The sequence below is a fragment of the Littorina saxatilis genome, linkage group LG5 (assembly GCF_037325665.1).
Source record: "Littorina saxatilis isolate snail1 linkage group LG5, US_GU_Lsax_2.0, whole genome shotgun sequence".
NCBI classification, from domain to species: Eukaryota; Metazoa; Mollusca; class Gastropoda; order Littorinimorpha; family Littorinidae; genus Littorina; species Littorina saxatilis.
In genome coordinates, this window is record NC_090249.1 from 1,432,899 (window position 1) to 1,452,853 (window position 19,955).

Below are 19,955 nucleotides of genomic sequence, written 5' to 3' on the forward strand. Positions count from 1 at the left end.
AGTGTCACTTTCAAAACGTATCCAGTTCAACTCAAATAAAAAAAATAAAAATTTAAACCTCTTAAAATTGTGTTGAATTCAGCAAGGTTGTTGACTAGTCAAGGTACATTGTATGTGCACGGTGTCCAATGCCTCAACGTGCAATATTTAGCTATGGTTTGGAAGACCATACTCCCGTTAGTTTCCCACATCACACCTGTGTCGTGTGTCTATGAAAAATATCTTCTCTTCCTTTCTCTTTCGACACATTACCTCATTTTACCTCACCTATCCTTACCTCGACTGTACTCACCTCCCCTCACCTCCCCTCACCTCACCTCCCCTCACCTCACCTCACCTCCCCTAACCTCACCTCACCTCACCTCACCTCACCTCACCTCACCTCCCCTAACCTCACCTCACCTCACCTCACCTCACCTCCCCTCACCTCCCCTCACCTCACCTCCCCTCACCTCACCTTAACTGACCTCGCCTCACCTTACATCACATCACATCACCTTACCTTAACTTGTCATAATATGCATATCATGCAAAACGTATCATACCTTACCGTACTATGACACATATAACATACTTAAATTACTATACCTTACCTAACCTATGATAACCTTACCTGACATGACCTAACCGTCCATACTTCACCATACCTTACCTGGCCTAACCTTACCTTACTTTGCCATAACATACATATCTTACCATATCTTACCTTACCTTTTCTCTCACCTTTCCTTACCTCTCCTTTGCCTACCTTACCGTACCTTACTGTACCTTACCTTACCTTACCGTACCTTACCTTACCTTACCTTACTTTAAAACAGCAGTATACTAACTCCGATCAGTGTCGGTACAGGATTACCTTTACCTTAGAGCAGTATCAAACATCACCTTAGAGTAGTAACAAACTGACCACAAAGTAAAATCAAGATCCAAGATTTCATTTCGTTGTTGAGGCGGCTTCACAATTGGAAAGACCGGAGTTTCGGTTTCGATGCCGAAAAAAAGGTGAATCGTCACAGGAAATATTTCCTCCACATTTTTCAACTCTTCAAAAAGAGCAAATAGGCCTACTCGACAGAGCTGTAGTAGGGGAGACCGGGGCTAGTCCGCCCCCGGGGCACATCCGTCTTTGTCTGTTTATTCTTACGTTTGCCACCTTTTAGTCATTCACACCATGTGGGAGTGGTGTCCCTTCTTCCCGCCATATCCTGCAGAAGTTCAGAGGTTGCGCGCCCATATATCGTGAGTACAGATCACAAAAAGTGTTTTTCTTCCTTTTTGTAACATGAATGCATAGGAGTTGACTTAGGTTTTGATGCATTACCTCTGAGAACAAATACTTAGTCTTGGTGTCGAGTGAAAGTGCGTTAATTAAGGTCGAGTTCTGACGAAAGTTTTGCTTCTTCCTTAGTGCTCGTTATCTGGCACTAGAGTTGCCTGCCCGTGCAGGGGCAAGTCCGCCTATTTGTCATGGGGCAAGTTCGCCGTAAGCAGTATGTACAACAAATGTTCATGCGCACATAAAAACTGTCTGCACATTGATATCAGCTACACATTTGTCTTGATGCAAAATAAAAAATTCAGTCTTCTAGTTCATCAAACTCGCCAGTTATGCTACCAAAAGCATAAAAGTAGCATAAAAGTAGGCGGACTAGCCCCGGTCTCCCCTAACGTAATTTTGTGTTACATTCTTTCGTATTTTGTCATTGGCATTTTTGAACCTAAATATTGAAGGGAATTAAAAAAGCTTTCCCACTATAGCTTGCCCACTACTAGTCTTGTACAGGTAATGGGATGAGAGCGGCGGACTTGCCCCACCCTGTAGGCGGACTTACCCCGACTTGGGGCAAGTTCGCCTACGTTAGGGTAGGTCTACTTAAAGCAGTATGTACAACAAATGTCCATGCGCACATGAAAACTGTCTGCACATTGATATCAGCTACACATTTGTCTTGATGTAAAATAAAAAATCAGTCTTCTAGTTCATCAAGCTCGCCAGTTATGCTACCAAAAGCATAAAAGTAGGCGGACTAGCCCCGGTCTCCCCTATAGTGCACGGCTCTCGTTCACACGGAAGGTGTTAAAATGTTTACAAAGTTGTTGATTGTGAAGACTATCAGCTTTGATCACCCTCTCATCTGGCAAACAATTCAGTTAAAAAAAAGCATGAAAGTGAATGCTTCATGTGTTATGAATGCGAGTTATTGTGCGCTCTCAACCAATTTGAATGAGCACAAGATCAGAAGTTTTAATCCCAGGTCAGATTCATTTTAAAACAGATAGGCTAACGTGGTTGTCATGGATATCACGCTCTCCTCTGGAAGATTTTTGCCCTCAGCTGACAAATACTTCAGTTCAACGAATGCCTGACAAGGAAGGAAAGTGGCTGCTTAAATTGTCAAGTTATGACTCGAATGTGAGTGGTTTCTCGTTCTCACATTTCACACTTTTTCCTTCATCTGACAAAATCTCCACTTCAGTTAATATAAGCAGCAAAGAGAAAACTTAACTTGTTTAAAAAAAAAGACTTGATATGCACTCTCACCTGGTGTTAAATAAGATCACATGTTTCAAGCTGCACGTGATTCACACTCACACACATCTTGTTTTCAAGCTCTGTAAACGTATGTAGAAACGACAGTCTCATCTTCAAAAGGTCCTCGCCGGTTTAAAAAAAAACAAAAAACAAAAACAACAACAACACTGTGTTAAGTATGCATTACATTATCCATTGTGTAAGGCGATGTTAACAAATACTCTCTCTTCGTTATAACCACAGGCACCTGCGTTCACACGTTTCAAGAGGCGCAGGGCAATAAAAAAAACGTTCTCTGGTGAATTTCCTTGTGCGTGGGTGCGCGCTGTTTCCTCAGACCTTAAAGGCACAGTACGCCTCCCGTTAACCATCACAGATACTGTCAGGCTTTCACACACAGTACGCCTCCCGTAAACCATCACAGATACTGTCAGGCGTTTACACACAGTAAGCCTCCCGTAAACCATCACAGGTACTGTCAGGCTTTTACACACAGTAGGCCTACGCCTCCCGTAAACCATCACAGATACTGTCAGGCTTTTACACACAGTACGCCTCCCGTAAACCATCACAGATACTGTCAGGCTTTTACACACAGTACGCCTCCCGTAAACCATCACAGATACTGTCAGGCTTTTACACACAGTACAAACACCTTTTCATTTAAGCACTCACCGCTTGAGAACATCCTAGGTGCCCTCCGCAAAGACGGCGAGCAATTTTCAAAGAATTTATTTTTGCGTGGTTTATCTTACCTCTGAGCCATCATGAACCCGTGTGATCCAGTTTCCTTTTTTCACAATGCAGTCGTCAGTTTGTAATTTGAATGCGACTCGCTGTAAGCTTATCTGCAATAGCACGTTATTATGGACACGGGTTGACGATGGCTCAAGGGTAAGATAAAAAAATGAAAAATACGTTCGGGGATTTTATACCCAGGAACTCTCATGTCAAATTTCATAAAGATCGGTCCAGTAGTTTAGTATGAATCGCTCTACACACACACACAGACACACACACACACACATACACCACGACCCTCGTCTCGATTCCCCCCTCTACGTTAAAATATTTAGTCAAAACTTGACTAAATACAAAAATGAATTCAAACCAGCCGTTAGACTGCTAACGTTCCACAATCAAGGATAAATCAAAACTTGACTAAATATAAAAACAAGAATGGTAAGGTAACAACATGGTAAGGTAACAGCATGGTAAGGTAACAACATGGTAAGGTAACAACATGGTAAGGTAACAACATGGTAAGGTAACAAAATGGTAAGGTAACAACATGGTAAGGTAACAACATGGTAAGGTAACAACATGGTAAGGTAACAACATGGTAAGGTAACAACATGGTAAGGTAACAACATGGTAATGGTAATGGTAACAAAAGAAAACATTCACGAGAAGATCGACTCAATTGTCTTTTATAGTGTACAGACAGACAAATAAATGAAGTGAATTTTTTTTAAAAAGCGTTGGCAAGATGATCAAACCTCTTTTTCATTTATTTTCTCTCTCTCGTCAATTTAGAAAATTAGAAAACAAACAAAACAAAACAAAAGCAAAACAACCAAATAACAATAACGTTGCTGTTGTTGTTGTTTGATATTTGTGTTGTTCTTGGTGGTGGTGATGGTTTTTCTCTCGTTTTTAAGCACGCACACACACACACACACAAACACACACTCAAGTACAGAATCAAAACAAAACGCTGGGGCAACAATTATCACAAACACAAACAAACAAACTCCAGACAAAATGATCTTATTTTTTATTGCAAGCCGAGGACACAAAGGGAGGTTCTTTGTTAGGCAAGAGGGAAACCCACACAACTAAAAGCTTCCATGAAAGACAAGCGGGGTTGGCAGCACAGCGACTTTTGTTTCCCTCTGCTCATACTTTCATACTCGAGTTCAGGTTAACTTGAAAGCAGAACAAAACGGAACAATTAACTTGAGTATTTCAACTCAGTGATAACGGGAAACGGCTAACATCACTGAACTGTTGTTTCTGTGCAAAATATTACTACGTCCTTGTCTTAATCATTTAAATGTATTATCTGTTTGACAGTAATACCAGAGAAATACAATGAATTAGCTGTAGTGTATGCCTCTGGTAATACTGAGGGACTTGCTTCCGTTTCTTGCTTCTTGTTTCAAATGTTGTGTTTGTGATTTTTATTTTATTTTATTGAGTTTGTTTTCTTTTTCTTGGCATTTCCTGTTAATAACTTTCTGCATTGTTTCTATCAAATAAAAAAAAGCACACCGGGGTTTACTTCATTATAACCTGGTTAATCTCTCCGTTCTCTGTCAGCGAGCCTGTATTCTTCCCACTGAGCGTGCATATAAACAGGGGACGTCACTTGTCCTGCGACGTACTCCCTGTTGTCTGCTGGGTAGTTTCCCTTCTCGTAATCCAACAGAGACAAATAAATAAAATAAAATAAAATAAATAAATACATGAAAACATCTTAAGCATCAAGCAAGTAATGAATATACAGTTTGAACACATCGGTAAAACAAGGTAGTGCACTCAATGTAATAGTCTTACCGGCGGCCGATTGCTGGGCATGCAGAGCCGGGAAAACAGACGTTATACCAGTGTTCGCAATAAAGACATTTAAGCCTCAATTTGAAATGTTGTTATGTCGGGCGAACGATGCACTCCTGTATTCTGAATTGGTTTATTCCTATTCAGCGTGTTTCTGTGCCAGCATTTTGTCTGGAATTGGTGTGACCTATTTGGGTTATTCTCATCATACAGCTTATTAGTCTGGGAGCAAACATCCCGGATGCTTACACCAGCACAGAACTTGTTGGCACAATTTCCCAGCTCTAGTTTCTTCTAATTTGCTAGCTATACCAGTCGCTTTGTTTTTGCTCGATCTACAACAGTAGTCCTAGCAGTTTCAATTTCAAAGAGCTGTAAGTGCATTTGACTGCTTACATCGATACGGCGAGGGGATTGCATTTTTCTGTGGTGTCTGACAAGTCGAGCGAAGGACAAAGGAAGACGGAACCAGCGGCCACGCCTTCGTGACCCACTTTCTTTCTTGGGTGTAGTAAGTGATTCAGGCATCTTGAACACACGGCCAGTACAACTGGCTACAAGATCTTTGGTAGAAGTCACTGATGGCGTCAGCAGCCGCACACAAGAGTAGCAAGAAAGGGTGTGAAGACATAGGGTAAGCATACGGATCAGGCAGGGCATTGAAATGATTTGTTGGGGCTAGGAAGAGGCAGGGGAATGTTATGGTTTGTCTGGTCACAATAGCAAGGATAGGGGAGAACACAATCCTTACAAAGGGAAGGGAAGTAACTACCGGATTACAGGGTACTCATCATAAGGTGTCATAAGTTATCTCCCATTTATTCAACAGACATTAAAACCGGGACTTAAATTTTATTTAATAGTTAATTTTAGGGAGATTAAATTTCACTGAAGTCTGAAAGTGACTTGAACTGATTTAGTCAACTTGCAATGGGAACTTCGGATATTGAGGACATCGACAGAATGTTACAGAGATTACAAATAGTTAATGGGTAGCAACCACACTAAGTTTCAGAAGTAGAATACAAAACTCAGATATTAAAACAGGACTTTTATTTTATTTTAAATTGTTAATTTTAGTGGGATAACATTTTACTGAAAGTGACTTAGGCAAGAAAGTTCAATAATTGGGAGGGACTAAAGCTTTGGTCATATAGAACTGTACCCTGCCCACTCCAGCAAGGGAAGAAGAAAGAAAAAGCAGACAGGCGACCAGACAGTCTGAGGTCGAGGTCACGCAGCCCAGGGCAGCAGGTAACTTGTGGGGCTGAAGATAGATTTGGCCACAGGCGAAAGTAAGTCTGCGTAGAATCACAGACTATTCTGTCACTTTAAGGATATCTGCAGGACCCTCCCAGGATTGAGCCCTTACAAAAGGCCATGTTGTTGTGGTCTGGTTCAGTGGAGGAGGGCCCTGTGGCTGTACCATCAACCCACCTGTATCAATTGCTAGTCTTTATCACTGTGTGAGAGCCAGGGGTTGGCGTGCTAAACAGACATGCTGCAAGTATGGTACGTAATGGGCAAAACAGAGCTGCAAAAGCCAGGGGCCTGCTGATTTGCTGGTACAGATGAGGGCAATTTAATTGATACAGGGAAGCGGTGGGGGAGCAATTTAAATTAAAATTAAAAAAAATAATGATTTAACAAATTGTATAATTACTGTCTGTGGCCATGGCTATCTCCTCACTCAACGCCCAATTAAATGATCAGGCGGCTCGATCCAGGGGCTCATTTGCTTAACATTGATATCACGTCAGCATTTCATCTGTTTCCGCTTCACCCTGATGATTTCTGTTGGCTGGGTAAGCAAGTAAATGGGCAATTTTACATTGAGAAGGCGCTCCCCTTCAGTTGTTTGTCTCCTGCGCGTTGTGTGAGAAGTTCAGTACCTTCCTCGAGTCAGTGGTTTGGTCATAGGGTTTCAGGTTCGGAAGAGTTGATTTATTATTTGGATGACTTCTGTGGTGGAGCGGTGTCATATGCAGAGGCGCAGCAGGGATTTGAAAAAGTCTTGCGATCGTTTGAAGACTTAGAGGTTCCGGTGGCGCCTGAGAAGTTGGTTGGGCCAACAACTTGCCTCAAGTATTTAGGGCTAATGGTAGACACTCAGAACATGGAAGTAAGAATCCCTCAAGACAAGTTGAACAAGCTAAAAGATAGCATTTGTGAGTTCATGGACAAGCAGAAGAAAGTAAAGCTAAGAGAAATGCAATCGCTGATAGGTAAGCTTAACCCCGATGAGTGAAGATACAACACGAGAAACATACCACATTTATTTTGAAAATGTGCTAACCGTCGACCAGTCATTGGAGTCAATTCAAGGGGCACCACTCTGCACAGTCAATCCGTCGAAGCTCGACTGGAGGTTTTGAATCGCAAATAACTAAGAGCACAGTCCTTTCTCCAAGTTCAAATAAGGTCTCTATGAAAGATCATCACTTTTTAGCTTAACGCTACACTGGAATTTACCAACAGAAATCAAAACAAGAGTTTGCGTGTGACGAAAGCACGACACACTTGAGACAGCCCACACAAAAGTAGATCTTACACGACCTGACCACACAGTTATGCCTATCCAAATGCGCGTAGCAAAATGTGCGTTTTGAATCATCTTTTTTTCTCTGGCGGTACTGACAATATCGTTATTGAAACAATCCCAGTGCACTAAGGATCCTTCAGTGCACTGGGATGTCTCAATAACTTAAATAAGTGTACTGATAATGAGTGCTTAGATGGTGCGAACCACAGTAAACTGTGCTCTCCGCGCTTTACATATTAACTATGAATAAAAACCATACTTTTTAAACATCAAATACATATACATTCTAACAAAAATAACGTAACAATAAACTTACAGCAACACTTATGGACAATACCATGCAATAGATGCACAACTCACAATAAATCATGTGTAACGAACATTAACAAATCTCAACTTAAAGCACTCACACTCACACACACACACCCACACACAAACACACCCACACCCACCCACACACCACACACACATACACACACGCACACACACACAGTGACACAACACACATCATGTACAGCCATCTCTTTGAACAGGACAGGTAGAGAGTTGTCTATTACTACAGATAGAGTTTGAACAGGTGGGTTTTTAAAGCGGTTTTAAAGGTGGGGGTTGAGTCCATGTGGCGAATGTTATGGGGGAGGGAGTTCCATTGTTTAGGGGCAGCATAGGAGAAGGACCTGTGACCAAAAGTTTTAGTTCTAACATGGGGGATGCGAAAAGGTCGGGAATCAGTAGAGGAGCAAAGCTGTCTGGACGGTGTGTGTACACAGTCAGAAGATCAGAGAAATAAACAGGAGATGTTTGACAGAAAAAGCTATGACAGAGAGTAGAAAGTTTGTAGCTTATGCGGGTTTCAACAGGTAACCCGCAGAGTATAGTGGTTTGGCATGATCTCTTTTGCGTGAGTTTAGAACTAGTCTAGCTTGCAGTTCATAATGAAAATGTAGCAGTTCATAATGCAAGTTTAGCAGTTCATATTGAACATTTAGTTGTTAACAATGAAGACATTATTTAGAGGAGGGTTTGCGCTAAAATGTATGTAGTTTAACTGAAGACTTAATTATCAATATATCCACACTTCCTCTGCTTCTTCTTCCTCCAAATCTTCTTCTTCCTCATCTTCCTCCATTTCGACATTCACGTCTTGTTCTCCAGCAAATTGCGATGAGTAGCGATCAGCCACAGCTGCAGCATATCTGGAGGCTCTCAGCACTGCCTGTCTGCCGGCCGTGCCACGGCTAGCCTGACTGTTGTCTGCAGACTCAGTGTTGGAACTCTGACTCTGGTAGCGCGAGTTGGTTCTGTCTGTGGCGCTTCCTTCGTCCACTCTGTACTCCCCTTCTTCAACACTTTCGCTGACCTCCTCACTGTCCTCAGCCCCTTCTTGGTCACTGAGGCCGTCGGCTGGAGAGAAAAACAAGTCGCGTAAGGCGAAATTACTACATTTAGTCAAGCTGTCGAACTCACGGAATGAAACTGAACGCACTGTATTTTTTCACCAAGACAGTACAGCTTCGTCAATCCCCGCGTGGCCTGAAGGAAATCGCTCACCTCCCACGTGCAAAACGTAGTGATATTGACACGCCAGATTAGCGCGGTAGCGTATCGTGCTAAGCATAAAAGCGCGCTTTTCTGTATTCTTGTTAACTTTCTGAGCTTGTTTTGAATACAACCTATTATATCTATATGTTTTTGGAATCAGGAAATGATAAAGAATAAGATGAAATCATTTCTGGATCGATTTCTTAAATTTTAATTGGAAGACTAATTAATCTATTTTCGTTAATTGTGATCACATTTTTAGAGTAAACATGACATATGTATATATTTTTAGATTTAGAATGTGATGAAGAATACGATGCAATCAATTTTAAATCTGTTTGCGAAAAATCGATTTTAATGACAACTTTAACGAGCAAACTCATTAATTAATTCTTAAGCCTCCAAGCTGAAATGCAATACCAAAGTCCGGGCTTTGTCGAAGATTACTTGACCAAAATTTCAACCAATTTGGTTGAAAAATGAGAGCGTGACAGTGCCGCCTCAACTTACACGTAAAGCCGGATATGACGTCATCAAAGACATTTATCAAAAAAATTAAAAAAAACGTCTGGAGATACCATACTCAGAATTTCTCATGTCAAGTTTCATGAAGATCGGTCCAGTAGTTTTCTCTGAATCGCTCTACACACACACACACAGACACACACACAGACACCACGACCCTCGTCTCGATTCCCCCTCTACGTTAAAACATTTAGTCAAAACTTGACGAAATGTAAACAAGTCGCGTAAGGCGAAAATACAACATTTAGTCAAGTAGCTGTCGAACTCACAGAATGAAACTGAACGCAATGCAACGCAGCAAGACCGCATACTCGTAGCATCGTCAGTCACCCGCTCACGGCAAAGACAGTGAAATTGACAAGAAGAGCGGGGTATTCGTTGCGCTCAGAAGGATAGCACGCTTTTCTGTACCTCTCTTTGTTTTAACTTTCTGAGCGTGTTTTTAATCCAAACATATCATATCTATATGTTTTTGGAATCAGGAACCGACAAGGAATAAGATGAAAGTGTTTTTAAATTGATTTCGAAAATTTAATTTTCATATTAATTTTTATATATTTAATTTTCAGAGCGTGTTTTTAATCCAAATATAACATATTTATATGTTTTTGGAATCAGCAAATGATGGAGAATAAGATGAATGTAAATTTGGATCGTTTTTAAAAAAAAAATATTTTTTTTACAATTTTCAGATTTTTAATGACCAAAGTCATTAACTAATTTTTAAGCCACCAAGCTGAAATGCAATACCGAAGTCCGGGCTTCGTCGAACATTACTTGACAAAAATTTCAACCAATTTGGTTGAAAAATGAGGGCGTGACAGTGCCGCCTCAACTTTCACGAAAAGCCGGATATGACGTCATCAAAGACATTTATCAAAAAAATGAAAAAATGTATGGGGATATCATACCCAGGAACTCTCATGTCAAATTTCATAAAGATCGGTCCAGTAGTTTAGTCTGAATCGCTCTACACACACACACAGACAGACAGACACACACACGCACATACACCACGACCCTCGTCTCGATTCCCCCCTCTACGTTAAAACATTTAGTCAAAACTTGACTAAATGTAAAAAGAGAATGAGAACATAATCTGAATACTGTTGAAAACTTTAATAAACATGGCTTAAGTCACATATTCATGTCCCCTCTTTCTTATAAATGTCAATTAATTAGTTTTATCAGTATACTCGTCAGCCTAAGCTAATTGGCACATCATACCTCTGGGCAAAGACAATTGCAGCACAAATGTTTCTGCTACATTTGTGATATCGCGTTGTTGACTGACATGAAGATTTAGAACTCTAACTCTGAGTAATTCGAGGCAATGTGAATGGGAAAGGCAACATGTCAGGCAGCACCAAGAGGAACAAAAGAAGGAGACAAAAGTCACATTGCAGTGGTACCTGCAATGAAACAACACCCTTTTAAGACCTATAAACATCTGAGAACGTCCGGTCTTAAAGGATGGAGTCTTAAAATGGGGATTTACATAGGATATGAACAGCAAGTCTGAAAAACCAGGGTCTTAAAAGGGAGGGGGGATGCCTTAAATGGGGGGGGTGGGTGGGTCTTATAAGGGTGCTTCCACTGTAAACAAAGGGACAACTGAACCTGTCCGTTAATTCGTGGAAGGTGTCATTACACCAGAAAGGCGTCATATCACTGGTACAACTGTACTGTCCTTATTGTGAAAGTGTTACGGCTAATGAGAACTATATAGCCCCCAACAGTTTCACCCTGAGGGGTCAGTACGTTAAACAACATCTGATGTCATGGGAACACCGTTGTTCTGTTTGAACTGTACCTGCATCAGCTGGAGGGTTGTCTGACAGAAAGTCAATCATCCAGTGAGGTGCGGGTAAAGAGAGAACACCACTGTTCTGGCTGAGTATTGCGGGGTTGGTGAATCCACGCACATCTCCATTCTGCAGCTGAAACAATGATTTAGAAAATATTACTCACAGAAGGTGTGCAGTGATATTCTACTAAGTGATTTTAGACGGTTTGACACTCAGTGTGCAGACTCTCTTCGGTGTCCGAACCCTCCCCCCGTGTACACTACATTGGGTGTGCACGTTAAAGATCCCACGATTGACAAAAGGGTCTTTCCTGGCAAAATTGCTTAGGCACAGTTAATAATTGTCTACCTATACCCGTGTGACTTGGAATAATAGGCCGTGAAAGGTAAATATGCGCCGAAATGGCTGCAATCTACTGGCCGTATAAAATTTCATCTCACACGGCATCACTGCAGAGCGCCTAGAACTGTACCCACGGAATATGCGCGATATAAGCGTCATTGATTGATTGATTGATTGAAAACTCTGATGATATTCCCGTTGTGATGTCATAATACCAAGCTCTTATCGTTCTGATTTTTTGCTCAGTCTATGAAAAAACAATTCGCCTGAAACGATACATAAAACATTTAGTCAATCTGTTGGCATCAAGCTATACAAGATCAACACCAAACACCAGTCATCGCCAAGACTTAGTATGCATTCAGTCTCGGCTAACCATACCCGAAGACCGAGACGGGTCACGCTCGTGTCCGCAAAGCATGCCAAACATAGTACATCATACTTTACCTATTTTCTTTCATTCTGAGCACGTTTTTAAAGTAAACATAACATATCGATATATTTTTTTAATTAAGGAGAAAATGACGAAAACAATGCAATCATTTTTATATTTAGTCAAGTTTTGACTAAATATTTTAACATCGAGGGGGAATCGAAACGAGGGTCGTGGTGTATGTGCGTGTGTGCGTGTGTGCGTGTGTGTGTGTGTCTGTGTGTGTGTGTAGAGCGATTCAGACTAAACTACTGGACCGATCTTTATGAAATTTGACATGAGAGTTCCTGGGTATGAAATCCCCATACGTTTTTTTCATTTTTTTGATAAATGTCTTTGATGACGTCATATCCGGCTTTTTGTGAAAGTTGAGGCGGCACTGTCACGCCCTCATTTTTCAACCAAATTGGTTGAAATTTTGGTCAAGTAATCTTCGACAAAGCCCGGACTTCGGTATTGCATTTCAGCTTGGTGGCTTAAAAATTAATTAATGACTTTGGTCATTAAAAATCTGAAAATTGTAAAAAAAAAAATTTTTTTATAAAACGATCCAAATTTACGTTTATCTTATTCTCCATCATTTGCTGATTCCAAAAACATATAAATATGTTATATTCGGATTAAAAACAAGCTCTGAAAATTAAATATATAAAAATTATTATCAAAATTAAATTGTCCAAATCAATTTAAAAACACTTTCATCTTATTCCTTGTGGGTTCCTGATTCCAAAAACATATAGATATGATATGTTTGGATTAAAAACACGCTCAGAAAGTTAAAACAAAGAGAGGTACAGAAAAGCGTGCTATCCTTCTTAGCGCAACTACTACCCCGCTCTTCTTGTCAATTTCACTGCCTTTGCCATGAGCGGTGGACTGACGATGCTACGAGTATACGGTCTTGCTGAAAAATGTCAGCTACTTGACTAAATATTGTATTTTCGCCTTACGCGACTTGTTAAATCTTTAAGTGACAATGTGTTCTTAATGACAACTTTAATGAGCAACCTTATTGATTTTTTTTAAGCATCCGAGCTGAAATGCAATACAAAAGTCCGGACTGAGTAAAAGATGCTTGACCGAAATGCCAATCAATTTGATCGAAAACTAAGGGTGTCACGGTGCCAACAATGTAAAGCGCTTAGAGAACGTCAAACGCTATATAAATCTCCCATATAAATAAATAAATAAATAAAAAGAACAACAAAGACACACACACTCACACACACACACACACACACACACACACACACACACACACACACACACACACAAACCCTCTGAGATTCATGTTGTGACGGAATGTATGTCAATCGAAACTCTAATTGTTCTGACTTTTTGCTCTGTGATGCATTCAAAACAGTGGCATGATCTCACTTAAGTAAAAAGACCATGGGAGAGACGGATGTGTGTGTATGAGTGGCCAGGTCTTCTCTGACAGATTTCATTGTAATTAACATGTTTGTTATTTCACTGGTAAAAATGTGCTAAACTGGTATTATTATCTTATAGACAAAGGGGAGTAAACGCTCTAAATGCATACGACATGTGTAATAAAAGTATTAAATTTAAAGTTATTGACGGAACCATTCTCCTGGCACCTGAGAGAATAACAATCATAGAAATGAACAAGGGACTTTCATCCTCTGTAAACTTTGGTATTGCTATTGACTGTGAAGGCCATATTTCTGGTAAAGATAGCCTTAATAATCATGTTCATTGCTTCACTGATGTTTGTTACTTCACCGGTAAAGACATTTGCTACTTTACTAGAAAAGATGCGCTTTACTTCACCGATAAAGACTTTTGGTTACTTCACTGGCAGATATGTTTATTACTTCACTGGTAAATATAGACTGTATTAGATTACTTCACCAATAAAGATCATCCTGAACTCAGGTCAAAATGAGTTCGGCTCATTCTCTCCCTGACCGGACGCTACAGTCCTACGCGAATCTATCACACAAAAAATACAGAGTTATCTCCCATATGGTTTTCGCGAGCACTGATATAAACTTGAGATCAGTGTTCGCGAGACGAAAATGATTGCAGATTGGCCGACTTCGACAGTGATCTCCGTTCTGTTCTTCACAGTTATGATAAAGACATTGTTCTAAGGTCAAAACAAGTCGAAATTTTGGGACTGCTTCCGGAAGGAGACCGTATGGTTTCATCACTGTCAACTGGTTACAGAAGAAATCGTCTGCTCCAGTGAGCGCCGAAACCAAACGGTTGATTATCACGTGACACTTTTGCGATATTTAGTTGTTTGCACAGTAAATACAGCCGCGAAAAATAGCTCGCTTGAAACTGTCTTACATATCAATTCCTTTGTAATTTAAAAATTACAAAACACCATGAAAAATCATTATCGACGATCGCGAATCTGCTTATATCAATAATACATTACAAAAAGCTCTTAATATGTAAAAAAAATAAATCGGTTTCCTTGCGTTTCCTTGCCAGACATGGAAACTCAAGGCATCCTGTCAGGGAGAGAATCAGTGAGCCGAACTCATTTTGACCTGAGTTCAGGATGCAATAAAGATATGAACAATATAAGATGTTTGATGGGTTGTTGCCAGACCAGCTTTTTTGTCGGTCCGAGGGGGAGCATATCGTCTTTTGTTTCATATTTATTGACCAAGGCCGAAGGCCGCGGTCAATAAATATGAAACAAAAGTCGATATGCTTCGGCCGCGGTCAATAAATATGAAACAAAAGTCGATATGCCCCCCGAGGACCGACAAAAAAGCTGGTCTGTCAACAAACCACCAAACATCGTTTTTGTCATCATTTTGGTAGTGAGAAAATAAGTGCACAATCAACCCAGGGAGCCATGCTTTGAAACACGGGTTCCGTGCTGATAACCACACGAGTCCCGGTTTGATAACCACTGGCAATCAAAGCTGGCGTGTGAAAGCAACTTTCTGAGTTCATTAAATGTTGGGATGAATATGTCAGCATCTGTAGGTTCATCTCGGTATTCCACCCCCTCGGCTTTCTGTTGTAAATATTAAGCTGAGTGATCGAATGTGGAAGCTACGTTTGGTCAAAGGTCACAGAAGATTTGCGTCGTGCAGCGAAGGAAAGAATCGCGATCTTGTTTCCGACTCAGTACCTCTTTGTTTTTCATTAGACCTGTCATTCTGCTTGCTCGGCTTTGTTAGATGTTTGCATATCTTGTTGCTATTTTCTTTGCCTTTATTATTGTTTCTTATTTGTGCTTCGTTTATCGATACAACGTCTTGTGCACGGGTCAAAATGTGTGTGTCAGGGGTCGTTTTACTTGAACTTGACGTTCGTGTTTCTCCGAACGTCTGTGTAGTCGAAACACAGATACACGCACTCCATGACTCTGTAAGAAGACAAAACATATCGCTAGGTTTCATTTGTTTTTGATGAATGTATGACCTTTCATGAAGTAGTTTTGTTTTTTGTTTACTTTTGCTAGTTTGCCAGTTCGTTTTTGGAACTTTGCAAAGCAGTGTCGTGTCGTCCATTTAGCCTCTGGGGAAACGCCAATGAAAAGAGCCGAAGAATCCCCGAGCGTTTCTATTGGGTTTGCTTTTGATTATCCATGTATAACCTGCTTCCTGCAACTATGGTAACCGGGGATTTATTGCCTGGGGAACATGAGATTTATTTCCCAGGTGCTTGTGAATGAAAACTCGTGAAAATGATGACAACTGTGCTTGTTACTTGACTGGTAAAGACAGACTGGTAAGCCGCCCTGTCCTGAATTGGGCGAAGTCGACTACACAGAGCTTTAGCACTTAGTTTTCCGTAAAAAGGACTTAGCAATGTCTTGGCGAAGTCGACTACACAGAGCTTTAGCACTTAGTTTTCCGTAAAAAGGACTTAGCAATGTCTTGGCGAAGTCGACTACACAGAGCTTTAGCACTTAGTTTTCCGTAAAAAGGACTTCGCAATGTCTTGGCGAAGTCGACTACACAGAGCTTTAGCACTTAGTTTTCTGTAAAAAGGACTTAGCAATGTCTTGGCGAAGTCGACTACACAGAGCTTTAGCACTTAGTTTTCCGTAAAAAGGACTTAGCAATGTCTTGGCGAAGTCGACTACACAGAGCTTTAGCACTTAGTTTTCCGTAAAAAGGACTTAGCAATGTCTTGGCGAAGTCGACTACACAGAGCTTTAGCACTTAGTTTTCCGTAAAAAGGACTTCGCAATGTCTTGGCGAAGTCGACTTCGGGCTCAATTAAGGGCCGCCTTAAAACACGCTCCAAGCAGCATTTGACATACCTTTTTCTTCACCGGAGGTCGTGGAATCATTGTTGCTTTTTCATCAAGAGTTTCAAACTTTTTTTGTTGTTGTTGATAATGCTGGGTACATTTCCTGAAAAAAATGGGAGCTCCTTGTTATTGATGTTTTTTTGCAAGTTTTAAGAAGACATTGTTAATCTGAATTTTGAAGAAAATGGCGTTTAAGGGTGTGTATTACACATAATAACGTAAACAACAAACTTTAAAAAAACTGGTGTACACACACACACACTCATACACACACAAGACACCCCCATCCCACACACACACACACACACACACATCCAGAACACAAAAAAGACTATTGAAACCCGACTTACCTGGTCCCACAAATTATGATGACAAGCCCAACGATCGCCGCCACAGCCACACTCACCAGCAAGACAGGAAACGGCGTCGACGACTCTGGCTCTATGGACATGGACACGTCACAACAATGGATAAAACGTCACAACAGTGGATCAGTAATACATTGCAACATGGGGGCCGGATAGCTCAGTAGGTAGGGTACTGGGACGGAGACTCAGAGAAGGTATCCATGTTCCATCCCCGTGTCACCACAGTGGCACATAAAAGATCTTGTTCTTTCAGCCATAAGTGCAGTCCATTAACTTGTTACTGCCAGCTTTCCACTCGGAGGAGGCGACTTGAATTTCCCAGCAATGGGATAATAAAGTAAATGAAATTAACAGTGGATAGGCCTATTAACTGTGGAATCAGTGTCACAACAGTGGATAGGCCTATTAACTGTGGAATCAGTGTCACAACAGTGGATACAGCATCACAACAGTGGATACAGCACTGTCACAACAGTGGATACAGCATCATAACAATGGATATTTACTGTGGAATCAGTGTCACAACAGTAGAAATAGGTTCCATCACAACAGTACAAAACTTAAGGGATAAATAAGGATGACAGAAACTGGCCCTCTTTTAGTTTTAGTGCAAAGGTAACGTAGGAAAAGTTCAATACAATTACAGTCCTGTGAGCTGGTGTCCATTACAACAATCTCAGCTGTTTTCTACCTGCAGGGAAAGGGATCCAGCTGCATTATTAACTTTTTAAATTTAGTCAAGTTTTGACTAAATTTTTTAACATAGACGGGGAATCGAGACGAGGGTCGTGGTGTATGTGTGTGTGTGTGTGTGTGTGTGTATGTATGTGTGAATGTGTATACGTCGATTCAGAGAAAACTACTGGACCGATCTTCATGAAATTTCACATGAGAGTTCCCGGGTAATATATTCCCAGACACTTTATTCATTTTTTGGATAAATATCTTTGATGACGTCATGTCCGGCTTTTTGTGAAAGTTGAGACCGTACTGTCACGCTCTAATTTTTCAATCAAATTAATTGAAATTTAAGGGTCCGGACTAAGGAATTGAATTTCAGCTCGGCAGCGTAAAAATGTGTTAATTAGTTTGCTCTTTAAATTTGTCATTAAAATCGAATTTTCCCTAGCAGATTTACAAATGATTGCATCGTATTTCTCAATTTTTCCTGATTTCAAAAACATATACATATATATATCATGTTTACCATAAAATAATGCTCAGAGTTAAAGAAAATAAGAAATACGAAAATAAGTACTGCGTTGGCGCGCTACGCGGAGACAAACGTGACCAGTGTCGTTTTTTTGGTGTGGTTAGTCGAGACTATCTTAATATAGTCTCAGCGATGACTGTGTGTTAATCTGTTACTTTCATGCCGACAGCTTGACTAAATGTTTTTATGCATCGCTTCACGCGACTTGGTTTTTTTTGTCCTGCATGCCGTGAGATCCACTCTTCTATCTTCATCCTTGTTTTTGAAAACAGCAAAACTGCCTTTTTGTTCAACTACTCCTCTTAAATTCTGACATGCTTCTTAATTAGTATAACACTAGCATTTAGGGCCCGGCTTCGCCCGGGTGTTTCTCACTTCGACTCTAATGATCAGGCATGCCTGCATGATAAGAGTTATCTCCTTTCAATGCATACAAAACCGTAAGAGTTACCTCCCTTAGCTTCTAGACATTTCCGGAACTGTCCAGTTATTTTTTTCTTTCTTCATTTCTTCCCCTCATATGAGCCATACAGAGTCTCTGATATGGCTGGCATCATGTGCTTGCTACAGGTGAACGGTAGGCATTGCACTGGCCTTGCACTATATAGACTGTATTCAATAAAGGGGAGGTCCATAATCTGAGAAAGGAAACAATGAATCAAAAAACTAAAACCCAGGTGCACATCTGTGGCTCCTGAGCAGTATGCATGCACAATATCTTGTCCTTACCTGTTGCCATCTCTGAGGTATGGCGACCACAGACAGACACACACACACACTTACATCCAGTTTTATATATATACTAGCATTTAAGCCCGGCTTCGCCCGGGAGTAAGCGGAGCCCTGTAGCAATTTAAGACGCTCACTATCCCATTATCATTAGCTTGACCTCCTTTGTTTGGAAACAAAAAAAGAGTTATCTCCCTTACCTTCTAGAAATTTCCGGAACTGTCCAGTTAATTTTTCTTTCTTCATTTCTTCCCCTCATAGGAGCAATAGCGAGTCTCTAATATCACTGGCATGATGTGCTTGCTACAGGTGAACAGTAGGCACTGAACTGGTCTTGCACCATATAGGCTGTATTCAATAAATGGGAGGTCCATAATCTGAGAAAGGAAACAATGAATCAAGAAACTAAAACCCAGGTGCACATCTGCGGCACCTAGGGAGTGTACGTGCACACTATCTTGTTCCTGCCTCTTACCATCTCAGAGGTATGGCGACCACAGACAGACAGACACACACACACACACACAGACAGACAGACACTCTCTTTTATTTATATGTATAGATATAGTAGATAGATAGTAGAAGATTGTGAAGCATATCTCTCAATTCTGCACACCAAATGTTCACTCACCAGTTCCTGTTTTAAAAGTTTTGCAGAAGCCCATGCCTCGTCGAAAGACGTCATTGCGGGCGAACATGTAGATACACACACAGTAGTTACTGCCGTGCTTCAGCCCCCTCCTGTCATATGTAACTGTTTCCTTGATGTTGCCTTTGATTTGATCTTTGCAATGACCTACAGGAGCTAGAGACACACAGATAATTATATAGACTGGCTGCAGTTTACGGGAAATAGGCATGTTTTCACAGGGCAAGTTTTTTTTATATACATATGAACATAACATACAGTATTCACATGGTTTATCAACAGAAAGGAAGACTGCATGCCTAACTATTGACTTTACATACATGGTCAATATGGTGGGTGGGGTTAAGAGAGGGGGGGGGGGGGTGGTAGGTGGGTGGTTGGGGACGGTGGTCACACTTTGGAATATACTGGCAGCATATAGCTTCAATATATTTATAGGGTACAATTATAGGCGTACACA

At 40.8% G+C, this 19,955-nt stretch overlaps 1 protein-coding gene across 1 annotated transcript in view; it reads right to left on the minus strand.

Moving 5' to 3' along the window:
- Positions 1–8,102: 8,102 nt before the first annotated feature.
- The window catches only part of LOC138966039 (uncharacterized), a 37,452-nt gene continuing 25,599 nt past the window's right edge, over positions 8,103–19,955 (minus strand). Inside the window, exons 12-16 of the mRNA XM_070338128.1 lie at positions 19,478–19,651; positions 16,887–16,977; positions 16,546–16,639; positions 11,515–11,641; positions 8,103–9,038 (exon numbers count right to left, since the gene is read on the minus strand). Coding sequence (XP_070194229.1) covers positions 8,698–9,038; positions 11,515–11,641; positions 16,546–16,639; positions 16,887–16,977; positions 19,478–19,651 — 827 coding nt within the window. The 3' untranslated portion in view covers positions 8,103–8,697. The remainder of the gene's footprint in view (positions 9,039–11,514; positions 11,642–16,545; positions 16,640–16,886; positions 16,978–19,477; positions 19,652–19,955) is intronic.